This window comes from Suncus etruscus, chromosome 17, assembly GCF_024139225.1.
Source record: "Suncus etruscus isolate mSunEtr1 chromosome 17, mSunEtr1.pri.cur, whole genome shotgun sequence".
Taxonomy (NCBI): Eukaryota; Metazoa; Chordata; class Mammalia; order Eulipotyphla; family Soricidae; genus Suncus; species Suncus etruscus.
The window spans coordinates 19182739-19204173 of record NC_064864.1 but is presented as its reverse complement, the minus strand read 5'-3'; the positions used below and the strand labels follow the sequence as shown (position 1 = coordinate 19204173).

General features: G+C 39.4%; 1 protein-coding gene and 1 non-coding gene across 2 annotated transcripts in view; one reads left to right on the top strand and one right to left on the bottom strand.

Moving 5' to 3' along the window:
- Positions 1-5304: 5304 nt before the first annotated feature.
- BMS1 (BMS1 ribosome biogenesis factor) overlaps positions 5305-21435 on the bottom strand; it is a 28112-nt gene continuing 11981 nt past the window's right edge. The window contains exons 9-23 of the mRNA XM_049764589.1: positions 21236-21375; positions 17860-18590; positions 17344-17445; positions 16397-16551; positions 14183-14264; positions 13974-14047; positions 12636-12809; positions 11490-11678; positions 11218-11398; positions 10786-10844; positions 9979-10101; positions 8920-9067; positions 8416-8591; positions 6278-6439; positions 5305-5825 (exon numbers count right to left, since the gene is read on the bottom strand). Coding sequence (XP_049620546.1) covers positions 5595-5825; positions 6278-6439; positions 8416-8591; positions 8920-9067; positions 9979-10101; positions 10786-10844; positions 11218-11398; positions 11490-11678; positions 12636-12809; positions 13974-14047; positions 14183-14264; positions 16397-16551; positions 17344-17445; positions 17860-18590; positions 21236-21375 — 2727 coding nt within the window. The 3' untranslated portion in view covers positions 5305-5594. The remainder of the gene's footprint in view (positions 5826-6277; positions 6440-8415; positions 8592-8919; positions 9068-9978; positions 10102-10785; positions 10845-11217; positions 11399-11489; positions 11679-12635; positions 12810-13973; positions 14048-14182; positions 14265-16396; positions 16552-17343; positions 17446-17859; positions 18591-21235; positions 21376-21435) is intronic.
- On the top strand, positions 6605-6711 carry LOC125995293 (U6 spliceosomal RNA). Its single transcript, XR_007490839.1, has one exon. It is a non-coding gene; the product is annotated as a U6 spliceosomal RNA (small nuclear RNA).

Below are 21435 nucleotides of genomic sequence, written 5' to 3'. Positions count from 1 at the left end.
GGATGTGGCCCCCAAACAACAACCAAGAATCAGATGTAGTCAAGAGTCAGACTCTTAACATGACAAGTGAACCCTGGATTCTACAAGAATTTTAAAATAATTTAAAAAGATTTAAAAAGTACTTAAAAATGTAAGTAAAAAGATGAATTTTGCAAAGAGAAGCTGAATGAAGGAGATAAATGAATGTAAAAAAAAGATGAATGACTAAAAGGGAGAGAGAAATGAGCAAAAAATAGACTTTTTATATAAAGGAAAAGATTCCGAGAGAAAAGAAATGGAGCAAAAGAGACAGAGAAAATGAGCAAAAGGGTAAGATTATTATATAGAGAAAAGAGATTTAGACATAGAGAAAAAGACAAAGAAAAAATGTTAGAGACTATTTGTCCCTTACAAGATAGAAATAGTGAAAAACTGATAATCCCACAACTGTCCCCTATCAGGAGGAAGCAGCTAGAAATAATTAATGCCCTTTTCACCCTAAAGGATTGAAAATTTTCACTTTCTTAGGCTAGGCATTGGTTTGATAAGTCACAAAGCAAAGGTTTGTTCAGTTTCTTTCTTTCCTACACCTGTCTCTCAGCTTGTCTCTCTTGGAGCTTTTAAATGAACTTTCAAGGAAGGAAATGCAGCTGACAACTACCATGGCTTTTGAAGACCATCACCTGAATGAATTCCACCAACAGGAGCATAAATCTACATATAATTAAAATAATAAATGGGAGAAATGTATTGATGTTATGGCATTTGGACTTGAATATGCCCCTTGGATATCCCCACTTGGCACACCCCTTGGCTAACTCCACTGTAATGACATTTGAACCTGGACATGCTGCCTATACATGCTCCGTGGACACACCCCCTTGTCATACCAGGAATAAAAGAAAAAAAAAAAAAGGAGCATGGATGGCGGGGGAGGATAGTGACCAGAGCAGCACCTGCTGGTTGGTTTGAGGGGGCAGGAGATAAAGGATTAGAGAGATGCTGCCTCTGTCTATTGAACCTGGGATTATGAGTCTTTCATGGCCTCACTCCCTCTCTCTCCCTCCCTCCTGGATGGACACTGGCATCCCAGGGTGGATTCTTGGCTCTACCTGGCAGCCAGGTTCCATGGGCCCCTATAAACCTTTACAGAACTGGAACTTGGCAGCCTTGGATCCTTGCAGCTGAGCAGCAGGCAGACTTGCAGCTTATTGCAGTAACCTACAGAAGCCTGTCAACTTTGTAGATAATCGTTGTAATCCTCCTGTGGAAAACTGCAGTAAATTCTATACTCAGGCATTGTTCCTGGAGGCCCCAGGAGCACTTACCAGGATGGCCTGAGTAGCCCTGGTCCACAGGACCTGAATAGGCCGAACAGACATCCCAGTTGTGTAAGGATAACCAGAAAGTTCCAGAACTTCCTGAGCACCTCTTGGTGCCCAAACTGATGAGCCACATGGTTTCTTTTTCTTGGTTTTTGAACCACACCTGGTGACACTCAGGGGTTATTCCTGGCTATGTACTCAGAAATTGCCTCTGGCTTGGGGGACCATATGGGACACCGGGGATTAAACCACAGTCCATCCTAGGTTAGAGCGTGCAAGGCAAATGCCCTACTGCTTGTGCCACCACTCCGACCCCTAGCCACATGGTTTCTAAGACTGAACCCTGTAAGTCAGACAGGCAAGACATGAGCCACCTCTGAGCCACAGCCCTACCTTATTCTTATTGTCACAGGAAGGTTTGAGCCCAGGCTCATGTTTTCAAAGTCAGGAAGACTCTCTGGAATATTGTAACAGTGGATGAGCAAGGAAACCCCAAAACCTTTCACTAAAAGGATGTTAGAGAAGTTTCTTTCTTCCTGAAAGTGATAATGTTTAAGGCAATAAATAAAATAATGTTAAAAATGCATTTGGAAGCAAAACTTCTACAGCAGTAACAAGATATTTGGAGCACAATGGCAATAACACATTGATATAAAATAGAATTCAAAATTGGAATTTAGAGGGAAAATTACAGCCTCAAGTGAATTTTCCATTAACAGGATAAAAGGGCAAAGAAGAAACTTGAGGGTCTGGCTCAAGAGAAAATAAGATAAAAATGTAAAGTTCTTTAGAAGCAGATTCTGATAAGATCATGACCCTCTAGTACCTAGGGGTATGCCCAAGAACTATTTTGGAAAATTCATGCCTAAGTTCATAGGCACGTACTTGAATATAAGGAAGATAATGGGACTGGATAGCACAGCAGGTAGAGAGTTTGCCTTGCAGACATCTGGCCTGGGTTTGATCTCTGGCACCTTGAGCATTACTAGCAATGATTCCAGAGCAGTAAGGCCTGAGTATTTCTGGGCATGGCCAAAAATAAACCAAAAAACCCAAATAAAAAATCCAAAACCGGGGCCGGTGAGGTGGTGCTAGAGGTAAGGTGTCTGCCTTGCAAGCGCTAGCCAAGGAAGAACCGCGACCGTGGTTCGATCCCCCGGCGTCCCATATGGTCCCCCAAGCCAGGGGCAATTTCTGAGAGCTTAGCCAGGAGTAACCCCTGAGCATCAAACAGGTGTGGCCTGAAAAAACAAAACAAAAAAAAAAAAATCCAAAACCAAAACGAAACAATTTAGACGTAAGAACCAGGTGTTGAATATATATTTCCTTTTCTTTCCTGTGCTGTGGTGGGTGCAATGGCAATGGTATTGCTGCATCTTGTGGTGCTTGTGGGGAGCTGCACAGGCTTTGAGGCTCACACAAAAGCGTGTAACCTTGAGAGATTGAATCAATGAGATGTAATTAAATCTAATTGTCTCAATTTAGGTCCTGACTACACTTTTTTTTTTTTGCCTCCCATGTGGTGGTGCTCAGTGCGATTTGGGGTCATTCCTGGCCCACCTGGTCAGTCAGGTTGGTAATTCAATGCAAGATGCAGAACTATAAGGGCCCTGCAGAGGCTGGGGACCAGCAGGAATATCCGGGCAGTTCTCAGGGCACTCTAGAGATGACTGGTGCTTGGGGACCTCCAGGGCTGTGCCTGTGATGCTAAGGGAACTGTGGTGCAGGTGCTTAGCCCTGGGTCATCTGCCTGGCTCCATTCAGTACATTTTTTTAAAAGTATCTTTGCTTCACATGTGTCTACGAATTTGTTTTTTAATATCTCCTCCCATTGGTGATCTAGCAGTCTTGAGGGGAAGTTTATTATGGGAGATAGCCTCCTACTGTGGTCACGCTAGACAACAAGAGGTCTTAGGGGGGAGAGGGGCTTAAATTGTGTGTATACTTAAAATAGTTTAAGACCCTTTGGAAAGTGAATGAATTTCCCAAGAAATTCATAAGACATATGGATAAATTGCAAGGAGAAAATAAGATTCTACAAGAAGACATTAAAGGCGTTAGATTTAAGTGCATCTATAACAAATCCACATACAAAGACAAGAAAACAGAAAGAAAAATCTAAAAAAAACAAAGAGAAATTCGCATGCCAATATTAAAATACCGGATATGCCTAATGGTGCCAACACATGGAAAGAGTTTGGTTAGGGAGGGAGAGAGATCAGAATGTAGAAAGAAAAGCTCCCACATTTTCAGACACAAAAACACACATATACATACGTCGTATTTCTTTTTTACTCTTTCCTACTTCCTGCTGGAGAAAAACAAATTTCCTTTCAGTTGTTTCTAAACAGCAACGCCACTTTTAGTCTCTTGGAATCGACTCCCTAACTGGTTTAACCCCCTTTTCTGAGTTTCCAAACCTCTCAGGGGACATTTGTGACTTCCTAGAAATAGGAAAGGGGTCTCAGCTTTCACCCTCTAAGTGGTCTCCTAGTCTCATTCCCTGCGCTCCATGTTATCCTGCTGTTGAACAATATTAGCAAGTGATCCTAAGTTACCCAGAGCTGGTAGCATCCTACAAATGGGTTGGTGGTCGAGTTTTGGGGGCCTTGTATGGTGGACAATGCCTTACTTCAATGATAAAGTACAGGACATGTTCCCTTTTGCATGTTTACACTGACCTCCTCTTCCCTTGCATCCATCCTTTCTGGGGCAGGATGACTCTAGTAACTTTGTATATTCTATTTTCTCTTTGGAAGTTTTCAGACACCTTCACATAAAATACTGATGTTTTTCTTCAAAATTTTAATTTAAAGTATGCAAGCATTGGGCCCAGCCCAATGGCTCTGTGGTACAGATCCTGCATTTCAGGCAGGAGCCTCGAACTCCCTTGGCACTATTCCACTTAAGTGTGACCCTGCAGCTCTGAGCTGTGACCCCAACTCCATCTCTTCTAAGAGTCCCCAGACCATTCCTTTATCTGAAAGGTTTGTCTGCTCTTTCCTTCTTCATGAAATTACTGTTCTGATACTAAGACTGTTCAGACCCAATATCCCCAGTTGGTTTTTTCATCTTTGTCTCCATTTAGCTCATTTCCTATATCCTTTAAGAGGATTTTTATTGTGTGTATGTAAATGGTTTTCATGTTTAGTGGATTTATCTGTCCCCTGTTTTCAGCTTGTGCTCTGTCCCTCTTCTCAAGTCTAACCCCATCACTGTCCTCTGCCCCCTGGTTCTCAGCAAAGGTCAGCCACTTCTGTCCTTCAACCCCAGTGCCATTCTGAGACCGCCAACTTGTATTGCCATGAGGTGGCTTGGGGTGGCCCACTCACTGGGCAGATTGTAGGCTGCTCTGGCATGGAGCTGTATGGAACCCTGTGTCCGATGTGGGGTTTTCCTTGAGAAAATCGTGGACTGCCCACTGGGAGTATCAGGAAGATAAGAGCTTTTGTCATGCTGCTTCAAGGGATGAAGCAGCTATGTCTATTTGGCATATGCTTTGCCTCCTACTATGAAGTCTGCTAGGCTTTGCATTTGAGTATTTCTTAGGATAAGTTTTCATCTTTTCTGGGCTCTATCAATAATCCCTTATGTATCCTCCTAGGTTTGGGCTCAGTTAGCAATTTTATTGTTTTATATTTTAACATCCCTCCACTACACATAAGTAAATGGTACTCTGAATAATATAAAAATGGTATCAATGTCCACATCCTGAGTATGATGTTATACTATAGCTGCACAAAGTATTAGCATTAGAGGAAAGTAAATTGTAAAGCTGCATAAATGATCATATTATGAAAAATCACATCAATATGTAATCATATATACTATGGAAGACCAAAATTCAAATTATACCTTTCTCTAAAAATATTACAATAAAGCTGAGGTTTCAAGTTACTGTTTTGTTTTCTCCCTTCTAGATGACTTGTCATGGGAATGGTAGAAAAATAATGTATTTTCAATCATCAAACATCTCTCCTTAATAAAAACGACTAAACAATTAACAGAAAAATATTTAATAATATTTCCTGTGGTACAAATAAACTGAGTCAGAAAAAAGGGAATATGAGGGTAACTATAAAACCATAAATTAAATCATTAAATTTTGACATAACACAGGCACTGGGAGTGAACAGATTCAGCAGTTTTCATTTCTTTTCCAAAGGCACAGTCTGAGGTATGTCCAACCAAGAGGTTTCCCTTGTACTCTGGTCTCTGACTTGTTCTTTAAGTTACTTACACCAGAAAACTCCCACCTCTGCAGGTGAAAGGGGGCAACCCATCTGGGGGTCACTTTGGTTGCTCTGCCATGCCCTTTAGGCTAGACTTCTGATTTCTCTTTTCTTTCTGACCTTGGATTCGGAACAGCTTCTTCCTGAGATCCTTCTGTCGTTTCAGTTTTTCTTCTTCCTCTTTCTGCTTCATTTTGAAGTGTTCTTTATTGTGCTGATGCCTCTGCTCCTTGGCTTTCTTCATCTTCTGACCGTGCACTGTACTCAGAGCATCCAGCAGTGCAAGGATCTGACATGGACAGAATGAGTGAGCATCAGAATATTCTTATAGCTTCAGCACACACATATATGTCTATGTTTCAAGTAGCTTGACCACAACTCAATCTAGCTCTATCAAAACCAGTCATGATACAAATCAGTATCAAACTGGAGTAAATGACCTCTGAACTAGGGAATCAAAATATGCGTGAACAAAAATTAAGAGCCAATTTCTTTAATACTTAAATAATGGCCTTCATCATAATGCCTTTCTTTGCTAGTCACTTTGGGGATAGTACTATGTACAACCAAGACAGGGTGGTGTGTACTATTCTTCCCCACTAAATGAAAACAGCGAGTATGACCAAACCAAGAAGGGAAAGTCTTCATTGATGAAAAATGAGACCAGAATAAGGATGCCAAGTATGCTGGCATTATTTTCAAATGCAGATGCAGCAAGTAAGAAGCACTTTTGAACCGTACCTTTCTTTCATGAGGCTCCCGTATGACAGCCGGTCTTATCCTGTCCTTCGGCGTCTTGCCTGTCTTTGCCTGAGACTTAGGCTTGCTCTTAAATGGCAAGGCCTTCTGCAAGGCTTTTGGAATATGCAGAGAATTGAAATGCTTCTTTTGTCTCAAGATGGGCTGAAAAGAAAAAGTTGCATAATTAAATAATTATGTGCATTTAAAATTGACAACAATTTGACTTTTCCACAATATCAGGAGCCCTAATGTCTGCTAACCACAACAAATAATCATCACATGTGGACTGTCTCAACAAGTGCATATTTTTGGTCAAAGAGAGGAGCCGTGCTTGCTTCGGCGGCACATATACTAAAATTGGAACAATACAGAGAAGATTAGCATGGCCCCTGCACAAGGATGACACGCAAATTCGTGAAGTGTTCCATATTAAAATAAAAGAGAGAGAGGAGTCAATAGAATTTACTATAATTCAGAATTTTCCCAAGAAATCAGGTTACATTAAATGCAAGTGCCTTATCCCGGGTACTAATTCTCCAGCACTAAAATATTCTTTTAATGGAAAATTAAGCTGTCTCTACAGCACTGTTATTTTTTATCTAGCCTAATAAGAATAATTACTTTTTTTTCTGTTCTACCAGTCTATCTTATGGTTCTTCCTCTTAACAGCAGAATAACCCTATCATAGTAATCCCTCATAATTTTAGGGTTTCCAATAAAAGGCTAATTGATAAAAAAAAGGTGAGAGTTGCACAACAGATGGAGGCAAAACATTCACAACATTCAACATCCTTTTTTTGGAGTGCTAGGGATTAAACTCCGGGCCTACTACATGCAAAGCAGGCACCAAACCACACTTTACCCCATACCTCATTTTTTTCAAGTAGTCTAGTAAGTTCTATACCTAAACTGAGATGTACAAAATTCTTATTTTTTATTGCAAAATTCTGCCTTTGACATAGTTAATGATGAGTTGACAGTTTCGCCTTAGACTATGTAAGCTCAACTATGTAAGAGCCATTTCTGGTGCTGTAATATATATTATTAGTATATATTTGATATATTATTATTCTACATTTGTAAAGATATTATCATATCAATATGCTTTCTAGGATAATAAAGAAATGAAATAATTCTCCTTTAAAAAGAGAAAATACCAATAGGCTGGACAGTATGACCAAAGCATATTTTGAAAGAGGACTCAAAATTTTATGAATTTTTTTTACTGAAAAAGTAGTTTACTATAAAACATTTTCTTATATATGACAACAAATAAGGTCTTAAAGATAATAATCTAAATGAATATGAGAATTTAAGAAAAAAATTGATAAAACCAACTAATGATGGGGATGTAAAGTAAATAGAACTCTGATAAGCAATTGGTGGGCGTTTACTTACATAGCATAACTTCAGAATGCCATAGGCATCATGTATTAAGGTTGAACACAGGAATATCCTGTAACTTTACGAATCTATGTAACAGAAATGTGTATACACGAACACTCAACAGGTCTTCCAAAATGTTCAGAAAAGCATTTGTAGTGGTCCAAAACTGGAAACTGTTTACAGTGAAGAAATCTACTTGACCATGATAACCAACAAATGTCTTAAGAACACAAATTAATCTTCTAAAACCAAAAGATGCCAAGCAACAGAGTATACATAATATTCCAAAGTAGGCAGAAGTGATTTGTGCCAGGAGACAGTGGCTACCATTGAGTATCGGTGACTGGAGAGGCCCAAGGGAGAACATCTGTCCTGCTGGCAACTGTCTGTTTCAAGTAATGGTGGCTTGGATGAGTTTAAATCCAAGTGGATTAATTAAGACTTTCCTGTGTCTATGTTAACAATTTAACAACAATTCTTTTAACTTTCTTCCAAATCCACAATTTTTTAATAAAAAAGCATCATTTTAAAAAGCAATGCATGTGTAAGGTGGAAATACTAGTTCAAATGTTTCGAGTCTCTTTTCCAATCCACAGAAAACCACAATTCTTACTTTCCTGTGTTCCTTTCAAAAGAGTCCATGAATATGCAACATGTTCAAGTAAACGTACTGTCAGACTTTCTACTTGTAAGTTTAGAGCACAGAAAACATTTGGAGAACTCCTATTTTTTCGGTTTATATGTGACTGTACCTTATATAGAGAATCCTTGTTGGCCTTTAGTTTGATACCCTGGGCAAGTCGTAGTTGACCAGTTGTCCGCATTCCTGACCAAGTATCTTTTTCACCAACTGGTTTCAACAAAGATGTTACTGGATTATAGAATGCTGGGATGGAAACAGGATACCAAGTTCTCATGAAGACGATATCTGGAAAGAGAGGAAATTGGCTTTAACATTTTCAAAAGAACATACATGTCAACTTGCCAAACAAAAGAACAAATCGTTCACCCTAAATTTCCCTTGTGGTTACAAAGTAAGTGTAGTACTCATATATATCACAAAACATTTACTGGTTATGAACCAAATAGCCTCAGACATTATATGCCTCAGCATAATGCAGAAAATGATCCAAATGGGAGGAGATATAACTGTCTATTTGTTAAAGATCTGAATTACAAGCTTTAATCCATACTGGCTAGAAATCAATGATGAAAGGTTAAGAAGGTATTAAGGATACACCACATAGGATATTTACCACTCATCAGTAACTTATCCTCAAAGCTAGCCCGGAATGCTCCTTCTGGAGCCCGGAGGGCTTTCTTGATCTGTCCTCTTATTCCACTGACAGTTCGAATCACAGCACCTTCAAATTTTGCTACTTCCAAGGCAGAATTAAACATTCCCTACAGATATAAGAAAACACAAACATAATCCTTAAAATTAGAAACCTTATCTCTTGGTTCAGACATACTATCTCAGTTAAAAATTTAAAATTTACTGAAAACCAAAGATAGTATGGGGGAGAAGGGGTGTTAGCGCACTTACTTTACATATAGCCAATCAGAGGGGCTTAATTCCTGGTCTGCTGAGCATTGCCAGGAGGTCTCCTGAGTACAGAGCCAGGAGTAAGCCCCAAGAACTTCTGGGTGTAACCTCAAAACTTACCTAGTAACAAATAAAAAACCCAACAAAATCCACCCCCTTCCCAACAAAACAACCCTCATTAAAAGGTGATTTAAAAAAATAAAGATATACTAATTTCCCCAAGTGGAATTACTGCTTCATAAAGAAGACAATTCTGCTTAACCTCCCTAATTAGTATTAATTAAGACTTTACTAGGGCCCATTTGCATGCTTAGCTTATCACTGAGAAAGAAAGGATAGTTGCTAGAAATAATTGGCACAGAAAGCCTTAGTTATCATCATACAAGGTTCTACACTGCAGCCTAAACTGTATCAGGCGATACACTCAAAAAACAGAGCTAGTAGAATAATGCTAGTGGATATTATTTTGTACTTTAAGAACACATAATGCTTATTTTAACTGTTTTTAACAGAATTATTTCTAACAAAATTTTCTACAGAGATTGCTCGTTGCTATTTTATAAGGAATACAAAATAGCCCCAATTCGGGAATATTTTCCTTTACTGTAGATTTCTGAGCAATTTCTCAATAATGACAAATATAAAGGTGAACCAAAAATATTCAATAGTTTATAGAAGATATATTTAAAAAAAGTTAGAACTTTTCTTAGTTAGAAGCATAGTGCATTCCTCCTTTAATAAGTCATAAATAAAACATGGATATACAGACCTTAATGAATGATGTATTCTTGAAAATTTTAAATGGAAAACCAGTGAGTTTTAATTTTTTCACAATTTTTATGGATTTATCCAGATCAAGGACAACTCCTGTGGCAGCTATCCGGAAATCTGGCTAAAAAGGAATCCCAAGTTATAAGAATATCAGAAAAACAAAAGTAAATTTTCTTTTATGCAATAAGCTAACAGTGTATTTCACTTACAATTAGCCAAGAAAGATGATCTAAACAATGAAACTATTTGCTATAATATTAACAAATTATAATGCACATATATATAAAACACACACAAATAAAACCAACAACATTCTGTTAAATGGGTGCTAATAAAAGCTGCTCTGGTTGATGAAATAAAGATTGTGAACGCAAAAATTAGCATTAGTAGGGGTAGCTCATATTTGGCTGAAACAAAAGTCTCTTCAGATCCTAGTATAGTCCTATAGCTTAGTCAAATACTACTTAGATTTTTTTTTTTTTTTTTTTGGTTTTTGGTTTCTGGGTCATACCAGGCAGCACTCAGGGTTTATTCCTGGCTCTACGCTCAGAAATCGCCCCTGGCAGGCCCAGGGGAATCATATGAGATACCGGGATTCGAACCACCAACCTTCTGCATGAAAGGCAAACGCCTTACCTCCATGCTATCTCTCCGCCCCCCTACTTATTTTTTAAAAAAGTTCCAAAATACAAATGGAAAAAAAATGGACAGAAATGTGCTATATACTCTAAAACTAAATATGTAAATCATCAAGTAACTATTCCATATATTGCACAAAATAAAAATATCTGAAGTATTTATTTACCACTGTGCCACTGACAGACTGTATGGCCAAGAATCCAGTTCCTTGAGGAGTGATGGGACCTTCAAGAAAAGGCGGGAAAGGAGGCAAGAAAAGAAGTAAATCAGATCATTTTGCATTGTTTTACACTTTTAATCTAAAAACAAAAGACAAAAATATGAAATATAAAAGCAAACAGAAAAATTATTATCTAAATCCCAAATGGTTTAATCTAGTGGTCCTCAAACTTTTTAAACGGGGGGCCCAGTTCACGGTCCTCAGATCGTTAGAGGGCTGGACTGTGGTAAAAACAAAAACTATGAACAAATTCCTATGCACACTGCATCTATCTTATTTTGAAGTGAAGAAACCAAACAGGAACAAATACAGTATGTGGCCTGTGGGCCGTAGTTTGAGGACCACTGGCTAAAACCATGACATTCCCATCCTATTTACCCCAAAATGTTGCTCCACAGTGCATGTGCTGTGGCGTGTATTTCAGGAGCCTCTGTCTTCCATTGTGGTCTTCGATATAATACAGCGGGATGGTTTGAAATCTCCTCCACCCTACAGAAAGAATGATTGGATCTCGAGACTTTAGGATTTTTTTATACCAACGATGCTTCTTCAGACGCATCTGAATGGAAGAAAGATTTCAGGAAGATTACTGGTGGGGTCTTATCCCAAAAGAATCTTACTTGACAAGCGCAGGTTGCCTAGGGACCTACCTGCACATAGCCAACGTTGCCTTCACTATTGCCCAAACCACCCAAAATAATTGGGTAATGTGGGTCAAAGTTAAGCACGAATTCACAAGGGACGTTTTCTATCTCAATTCGAACATACATCCCAGGTCGAAAACCCTCATACTGGACTCTAGCATCATCATCTTGATCTTCAAATTCTGCTCGATTAAGCTATTGTGAGTGAAGGGGAAAAAAATACACAAACAGTAAAAAACCTGCAACTGTTGTTACCTTTCTTAAATGCTAGATTAACATAAAGGAATGAATATTAAATAAAGGAACTATAAATAAAATTACTTATATCTTATCCTAATTAAAAATGATAGGGATGCTCTTTAGTTTGTTCAGGAAATGTCATAACCACTGTCTCCAGATAAATTAAATATTAAAACTATGAAGAATCCACAACACTGATCAAAAACATTCTTCAAACAGTTTTCTTTTCAACTGTTTCACTCTTCAAAACACTTGAATATTTCCTTCTTATTTTACTTCTAAGCTGTTGAGTTTCCTAATTTTCTAAAAAGTAAACAATCATGAAGAAACTCTACCAGTGTTTACAGCCATATGTACTTTTTTAAAGTCCTACATGTCTTGTTCAGCTCAAAACAGCCAGCTCAGCATCTGAAGCAGGGGCAACACATTACCTCTATGTCCACTCCTGACAGTACACTCAAGGTATGCTCTGAATTCTAACCAAGAGGGTTTTCAGAGGATCTTTCCCCAGAGAGCAGTGGTGTTGCAAAGCAACAGAGGGCAAGAATTATCTGCACATTCAAATGATTTAATTATGGTTCCAGTTACCGGTCACCAGAATGCTAAGGCAGTGTTGCTTTTAATTAAATATGGCGTCTCAATTACTACACTGAGAGCTTCTCCAAAGTGGTGGTTGTGTCTCAGCCATTTCTGCTTCCTCAGCACTTAATTCTTGGCACAAAACATGCACTGATTTTTCTGGTGAGTTTTTGACGGAAGAAATAATTACATGATGCTGTATATACTGTACCTTGATCTAGGAGTCCCAAAGTGAGGCACAGAAGCAGTTCAGGGAGCAGAAACATATGCAAAGTTGCATATTCACTACAACAGCCAAGAAATAAAGCTTACAGGAAGTGAATTCTCTCTTACCTGTGCTTGCTTATGCATTTCTCCTTTAAGATCATCAAAATATGTACTCTCGCCCTCATCATATTCAGCATCAAACAACTCCTTCAATTTTCTCTTCTTATCCAAATGTTTTTTCTTGGCATCTTCTTCTTCATTGGGGTCGATTTCTTCTTGGACTTCTTCCTCTGTATCTTCCTTTAAACATAGAAGGATTGAAACAAAATATAACCTTTGGTGTATATTCCAGGTCCAAGAGACAAGAGACATTTAGAATACATTGCAAGTAATTGCATTCTTTAAACTTGCTGGGAAGAGCAAACATGGATAAAAAAGAATAGCAAATGTCCCCAGTTCAGATACTCCAAAACAATTCTAAAGAAATTCTGGGGAGAAGCAGGGAATTCATTTTTTTTTTTTTAAAGGCACTTAAATTTGAGAAAAGAATAAAAGGGGCTGGAGAGATAGTATAAAGGGTTAAAGTGCTGCCTTGTAAGCAGCTGACCAGGTTCGGCCCCTAAGTCAGAGTCCCCAAGAGACTGGGTGCAGCTTTGTTGGAGGGCTCCAGGAACCTTTGAGGGGCAAGGGGTAATCCCTAGCACTGATCACCAACACTTCACCAAGCATCAACACACATTCTTGGGCCCTCAAATTGAATCAGTGGTCTGGTTGTCAGAAAATTGCCAGGAGGGGCCCTTAGTCACCTGAAACCCCTTGGTAAGTTCCCATCTCTGTTAAGACAGAAGGGGGTAGGATAAGAAAGCGAAGAGTGGAGAGAAGACAAAATCCAGGAGTTAAAATTTTAATGACTGAAGATTCATGACAAGGGTAGTAGGTACCAAAAGGTTAATAGATTTCTACCCACTCCCAATATTTTCTTGGAAATCTATTTAGTCTGCAATCTAACGGATAAGATTATTTTTTGGGGGGGAGGGGTTTGGGGCCCCACTTCATGGCACGAAGGGGTTACTCCTACCTCTGCACTTGGGTGGGGGACTAGGATGGGATGCTAGGGATCAAATCTGAGTTGGTTGTGTACAAGGCAAGCACCTTACCTGCTGTACTATTATTGCTTAGGGCTCCAGGATTTTTCTTTTTGGGGGGGGGGGGCACACCCAGTGATGCTCAGAGGTTACTCCTGGCTTTGTGCTCAGAAATAGTTCCTGACTGGCTCGGGGGACCATATGGGATGCCGAGATTCGAACCACCATTGGTCCTGGGTTGGCTGCTTACAAGGCAAATGCCTTACCACTTTGCTATCTCTCCGGCCCCAAGATTTTATTTTCTACTGTGGGACACTCTCAGAACATACAGAGCACAGTGTCAAGGGGCAGTGGTTGGGGGCTGGCATGGAAGTCATACCTGAGAAGCTGAGTCTGGTTTTCCCTTGTGCACATCCCCCGTTTCCAAGTCTTCAAAGTCACCATAGAGCTCCTCTAGGGCAAGAGAAACCAAATGACAGTGCACACGTTTGCATATGGACTCAGTGAGTTCTGACAGTGAGACACTGAACTGTCAATCCCAAACTTCTATTAATTTATTTGCTCTTTATTTTCTGGGCTTTTACTTACCATCGTCTGCTAAGACTTTGGCTGCATCTTTATCCTCTTCCCACTTTCCAGTCACAAAGCAATCTCTGATACTGTTCATAACCTAACAGAGAAAAGGCAGCATTTAATGGATATGTTCTAGCCATTCATCAAAACAAATGTTCCTTAGAAATAGTAAGCATATGGGTGGTCCAACAAATACATGAGAAGATGTTTAACGTCGGTTAATATTCAGGGAAATGCAAACCAAAGCTAAACCTTATACCTGTTAGAATGACTACTAGGAAACCAAAACCGTTTTTGTACTGTTGGTAGGAATAAAAACTATAAGGAAAAGGAGACACTATGGCCCCTGGTCAGCCATAAGCAGGTACTATCCCTTTATGGGTGAAGATGTCAGTTAACAGAAGCCTGCCCCTTGTAACAGCTGCAGAATACCAGTTGTCCCATATAACCCCCTGGGCTGAAGTGTGGGAGGGGGAAGAGAGAAGACCCTGCCACTGCTGCCTTTGCCTGTCAGATTGCTGGGAAATTACTTGCCAGACTTCTGGCTCCTGCCACCTTTTCCAGAGCCTCCTCTCCTACAGGTCTGGGCCTACCAGTAACAGAAATAGGCACAGGCACTATGAAAAATAGTGGGGACTGAAAATTAAAGACAGATTTATTATATGATCCAGCAAGAAAACAAAATTGCAACTCATAAAGGTAAAAGCATGTCCCTTGCAGGATTACAAATGGAAACCATCAATGGACTTTCTATGGACAATACAGAAAGAAGAAGGTACTGAGTCCATGTATCCAACTGCGTATGATACAGCCACAAACAAACCATGAACTATTACTGGACAATTACCTTAACCACTATACCATGTCTCTAGCCCTAGACCACTCAGCTTCACATGTCAGCTAGCTAATGCAGTTAATACTTTGGAGAAAATTGAGAGTGAGGCGGTGTATGGAAAACATTAGCCATGACCAAAATGTGTTCAAGAAATATTGAACAAAAATTATTATTATTATTATTATTATTATTATTATTTTGGTTTTTGGGCCACACCCGGTGACGCTCAGGGGTTACTCCTGGCTATGTGCTCAGAAGTCGCTCCTGGCTTGGGGGACCATATGGGATGCCGGGGGATCGAACCGCGGTCCGTCCAAGGCTAGCGCAGGTAAGGCAGGCACCTTACCTCTAGCGCCACCGCCCGGTCCCGAACAAAAATTATTTTGAAAGATAGTGAATGGGGGGTGAGGTGGGGGAGGAATATGTATTCAGGAGAGAATATGTGCTGGAAGTGGAGGCAATGAGATATAGGGACAAGTAAAAAAGACAGTGTTGCAAGGGCCAACACAACCTTATCAGGACCAAGTATTGTTAATCTATTTCAAAATGACATTTAAATGGCCACATAAAAACTTGCTTGATATTACTAGCCATCAGGCAAAGGAAAAGAAGAACTGTAGTGAGATACTATTTCAAAATGGATATAAGTAATTTACAACCAAGTATTAACGAGGATGTGGAAAAATCCAAATGCAAATACTTTGTGGGTATATTTTTTGGCTTGGGGCATCATCTAGCAGTGCTCAGGGATCACTCCTGATGGGATCAGGGAAACCTATATGGTGTCAGGGATTGAACCCAGGTCAGCTACATGCAAATAAACATTATATCTGTTGTACAATCTCTCTGGCCCCCCAAAATCTGAATTAATTACTCAGGGTGCAAGTATTTGTTTTAATCTCTGAAGAAATTTACTGTTATTAAAATAAGAAGCTGGGGCCGGAGAGATAGCATGGAGGTTAGGCGTTTGCCTTTCATGTGGAAGGTCAGTGGTTCAAATCCCGGCATCCCATATGGTCCCCTGAGCCTGCCAGGAGCGATTTCTGAGCATGGAGCCAGGAGTAACCCCCTGAGCGTGGCCGGGTATGACCCAAAAACCAAAAAAAAAACAAAAAAACAAAAAAACCTGAGGTCAAATGACAGTAGAGTGGGTAGGGCGTTTGCCTTGCACATGACTGACCCTGTTCAATCCCTGGCATCTCATATGGTGCTGAGCCTGCCAGGAGTAATTTCCGAGTGCAGAGCTAAGAGTAAACCCAAGTGCCACTAAGTGTGACCCAATAATCAAAAACAAACAAACAAACAAAGGTAGCTAATAACAGGTAGACAATATAGTTTTAGAACAATTCCTGAATTTTCATAATGGCCAACAAACTCTTTACACTTAACCTTACCTCCTCTAAATCCCAATCATGGGGGGCTTCCACCTGAAATCTGGAGCAGTCCAAAGAATCAGCCTTGTGCTTACACTCTCTGGCAGGCTGGCTGACCCGGAACAACCCTCCAAGCTCTTCCCCATTGTCATCATCTTCTTCATTTTCCTCTGTCACTAAAGAAACCACCATGATGGAAAAGTCAGAACGAATCTACACCCAGACCACTCAAGACTGATCGACCCTGTTTGATGCATATGTATGTCTGAATACAACAGACATTGGACAGAAATGTCAGGGAACAGGACGACTAGAGGTCTTCTGGCCCCCGCAAGGAGAGCAGCATGGATTTATGAAGAAGGCGGAATATTAGAAGTTAGGAGCAATTCCAATTCTCTGTGTAAAAACTGATTATCACAGAATTTTCCTGAAGAGAAAAACGGCAGAATCTGACTGGAAATCATAACATACTAATCCATACTTTTAGCTTACATGCCTGCCACTATACTCATTATGTGGTAATATAATATAAAATATAAGTATTTTATATATTAAAATATAATATTTTAACGTAATATAAAATTGTATTATAAAATCATCCATTTATACAAAACACCTTTAATGGACCAATATTCTTTGGGTACTAAATTATACCCTCAAAATTCTCAAGGACTCTGTATGGGAGCTACAAAATGCATATCAGGCAGTACTCTAAAATAATGCTTTATGGCAAATCCATCATTCTATTTTATATGACTCTTTTATGGTTATTTACTTTATAACTATTTTATATGACTATTTCATGAGCTACTGATCTAAAAACATCTGCCAAATAAAAAGGGACAGTTGGGAATATTTTATAGCGAACAAAAGCAATAACCAAATTCTCTAACCAATTTTCTAAAACGCCATTCCAGAAAACTGTAAGAAACCAAATGTTTCTGGATCTAAACAAGAGCTCTTTTTACCTGTCCCATAAATGAGCTTTCGAAGGTTTGGTGTTGTCTGCTGTTGCCTCAGAAAGGCCTCAGCTGCCTTCCTGGAAAGATCTTCCTTCCACTTGAGGGATCCTGAAAAAGACCAACACCATTACAGGTTATATCTGTTAATCTGCCCTTAAGGTCACTTTTCATTCATCTTAAAATCCTGTAATATGATATGGTATTTGAACAGTTAACATACCTCCAAAAGAGCACATCTCCAAATATCTATGTTCTATTTGTTTTTTGTTTTGTTTTGTTTTGTTTTATTTTTGGGCTACGCCAGGTGGCACTCAGGGATTACTCCTGGCTCCGTGCTCAGAAATTGATCCTGGCAGGCTTGGGGACCATATGGGATGTCGGGAACCAAACTGGGTCCGTCTTGGGTTGGCTGCATGCAAGGCAAAGGCCCTGCCGCTGTGCTATGGCTCCAGCCCCATAAATGTTCTATTTGGAAAAACATTTTCAATGCCAAGTTTATAAAGGCTTTACACGGAATCATACCTGAAGTTTCTATAGAATAGTTCTTTTCTTCCTTGTAATCATCTTCCTCTTTGAGTAAATCTTCTACATCACTGGTCTCATCCTCTGACCCCAGTTTCTGATCACCGATTACTCGAGAAGGCTTCGTAAACTTTTCCTCATCAGCTTCTTCATTTTCTGAATCCTCTTCCTCCGCACTGGGAGAAGAACTTTCTTCAGATTCCTCTTCAGAAGCAAATGCCTCTTCAGCTGTACAATGACCTGAATCTGAAACGGCCTGGGTTGCTTTTTGCACTGTTAAAGACTTCTCTGGATTCAGACTGTCCCTCAAGCGACTAGTCTGTAGCTGTCCTGGCTTATCACCTTCTCGAAGAAGCTTAGATTCTACACAGGAATCCTCTTCACTGTTTTCATCAGCTTCCTCTGCTTCTCCTTCCTCTGTGCCCCTCTCCAGGTCATCATCACTATCAGCAAATGCGGGCAAATCCACCTCAGTGTCTTCTTCCATCTCTTCAAGCTTCAGCCGTTTGACACGATTTCTGGTCACACAGTTTTTATCAGGCATTTCGACATCTTCCTCCTCTTCTGTCTCATCATCACTAGAGTCATTTTCCAATCTGTCGCCTTCAGACATTTCTTCATCTTCATTCTCGCTCTCTCCAGACTCCTCATCTTCATCGCCAAAAACAGCTTTCCGACGAACTCGTCCGGTTTTCAGATCCACATGCTGTTCCTCTTTTGGCATCAATAACCTATATTACCAGTAAAAGCAAAATGTGTTCATTTGGCAAATATCTACAAATAGCAATGAGGAGTAGGAGTGGTTATATTATTTATTTTGGGAAAATTTTGGGCCATATCTGGCGATGCTCAGGAACCACTCCTAGCAGTGCCCAGGGGGAGGGGCGTATGTGGTACAAAGAACAAATTGGGATTGATTTAGGGAAGGAAAGCTTAAATCTTAACACCTGTACTATCTACCTCTCCAGCCCACGGCACTCGTTTTAATGATACCTTCTAATGCATCCTTTTGATGATTCATATCTTGAAAAAAATAAGAAAACTCACATACAGTTCCCTTCAAAAGAAATTATAAGGAAAATACAGAAATAACCTTGAGTAAAGGGCTAAACATAAGGGAACAATGTTTAGAAGGGAAGTGAGGAAGTACAAGAAATAAAGCTACATATCAAGGCTAGGTGTAATTCCCGACCCCACATGGTCCCACATGGTCCCTGAGCACCATTTAGAACAGCCCTAGAGAATACCCAACATTGGTGAGATGGCCCTGGAGACCTGGTGACCCAGCTAATCTCTGGCACTGCAGGCCAGTTGTCTACTTAGGAGGAAATGAGAACTTAATAACTATTTAGAAGACTGGTTGTTTCCACACTTGCAACAGATGATTCTTAGAATCATGGTTAACTTTAGGCTCAAAGGCAAAGAACAGGTGCCGGAGCGGTGGCACAAGCTGTAAGGCATCTGTGTTGCCCACACTAGCTTAGGACGGATCGCGGTTCAATCCCCCTGCGTCTCATATGGTCCCCTAAGCCAGGAGTGATTTCTGAGCACATAGCCAGGAGTAACCCCTGAGCGCCACCAGGTATAGCACCCCCCCCCCAAAAAAAAAGGGCAATGAACAGGTAAGGTTGGAAAATCTGAGCATGTGTGTGAGAAAACAGTCAAGTGAACAAAAGCCAAGAGGAATATGCTGAAAGGACACAGCACAGAGAATGGAGATATAATATGGTTACTGGAAAGGCTCGTGATAATAGTGGGATATAACAGCAAATGGAATTTTTTGTAATACGTTAATAGTCTACTGTGATACCACAGAAGTATACTAACAAATGTTAGTTAAAACATAACAACAAATATTAAAAAAATAACAAGAATATTGAAAACACCATGTAGTACAGCGGGCCACTTCTCTGTCATTTGTAGTTTTCACACTGTGAATTCAAGGTTTAGGCTGAAATTACACATATAATGATCCCAACTGTACTGGACATAACCAGAAATTTTTTCTGATCATTTTTATTTCCTATTCAATTCAATTTAGATATTATTCACAACCTAGAAACACATGTGTAGATAATATGCAATTAACTTGAGAATGCAAGGATTTGCGAATCCACAGGGTTCCGGGAACTATTTTCTCCCAAATTCTGAGAGAGAATTATTTGACAAAGAATCATCAAAATTCAAGATCAAGGGCTAAAAAATATTATAAGAAGGTATATAAAACTATGGGGGAAAATTAACTAAAAGAGAATGGCTAACTTAGAATAGATCAATAGCAAAACGATGACTATATGCAAAGAATATAGAAAAAAAGGAAATGATTACAACAATGACTATATGAATATAAATGCCTTATATCAGTTGTGACTCTAACTATGGTAAAAAGAATATAGAAAAGACAACATGACTACAGAATAGCTTTAAAAATAAAAACATAGCAAATCAAAATAATGGGGATCCTGAAGTGAATAATTCTTATTTGCCATGTTAATTAAGCAGTGTATGTAAATAATCATATTTAATCATTAACACTCACTTTTCTGGGCTATTATGAAATGGAAGTTCAGACTGATTTTCCCAAACTAGGCAGGTGGCCTCTTATAGTCAATTACCATGTCACACCACCTACTAGAAGGCAAACCTCCCCACCTCCAGTTTTTCTCATTATACACATTATAACAAATTATAAACTACATAATTGCATCATTCTTTTTTTTTTTAAATATCCTTTTTGGGGTTTTGGATCACACTGGCCGTGCTCAGAGGTTACTCCTGGCTCTACCCTCAGAAATTGCTCCTGGGAGGCTCAGGGGACCATATGGAATGCCGGGATTCGAACCACTATCCTTCTGCATGCAAGGCAAATGCCCTACCTCCACGCTCTCTCTCTGGCCCCCAATTGCATCATTCTTGATACATACTGAGAGTCATAAATCATGTCAATAAAACCAATATACCTCTTTATGTGGAAATCAAATTCTAAAATCCAAACTCAAACTTCATGAGTCAGACATTTAATGGGCATCAACCCATTAGAGATTTTGTAACATTATCTCTGTAAAACTTTCATACATGTATGTGCCATTTGAAAAACTTTTTGGATACTGCAAGATAGTTAAGTGGTCTTACATCTCCTAAGGAGAAAAAGAGAGAAATTGGTAGGAAATGTTTCATGACATCTGAGGAATATCTGAGGTCTGTCAAAACTGATTTCTATGTATTATCTGAAGAAAGTTCTTCCATGTAATGTTACATAAAGAGACCTTATAAATCGAAGTAAACAAAAACTTGGAATGAATTCCATTGAAATGTGTTATGATATCAGAAGTGTGATATAACCAACTCTGATTTAATATAAAAACACCAAACTTACCCTTGATTATCTATATCCTCGGACCCCAAGGGTTTGGAATCAGAAAAAAGTGTCACTCTACTTGAAGCCATTTTGGCATCAATGGTGGAATGAGTAGAAATAAGATTCTGGACCAGTTCATGCGTGGGCCTCACCTCATCCTGTAAGACCATCAAGAAAGGACAAGTGAAAAACACACAAAGATTCTGAATGCAAACAAG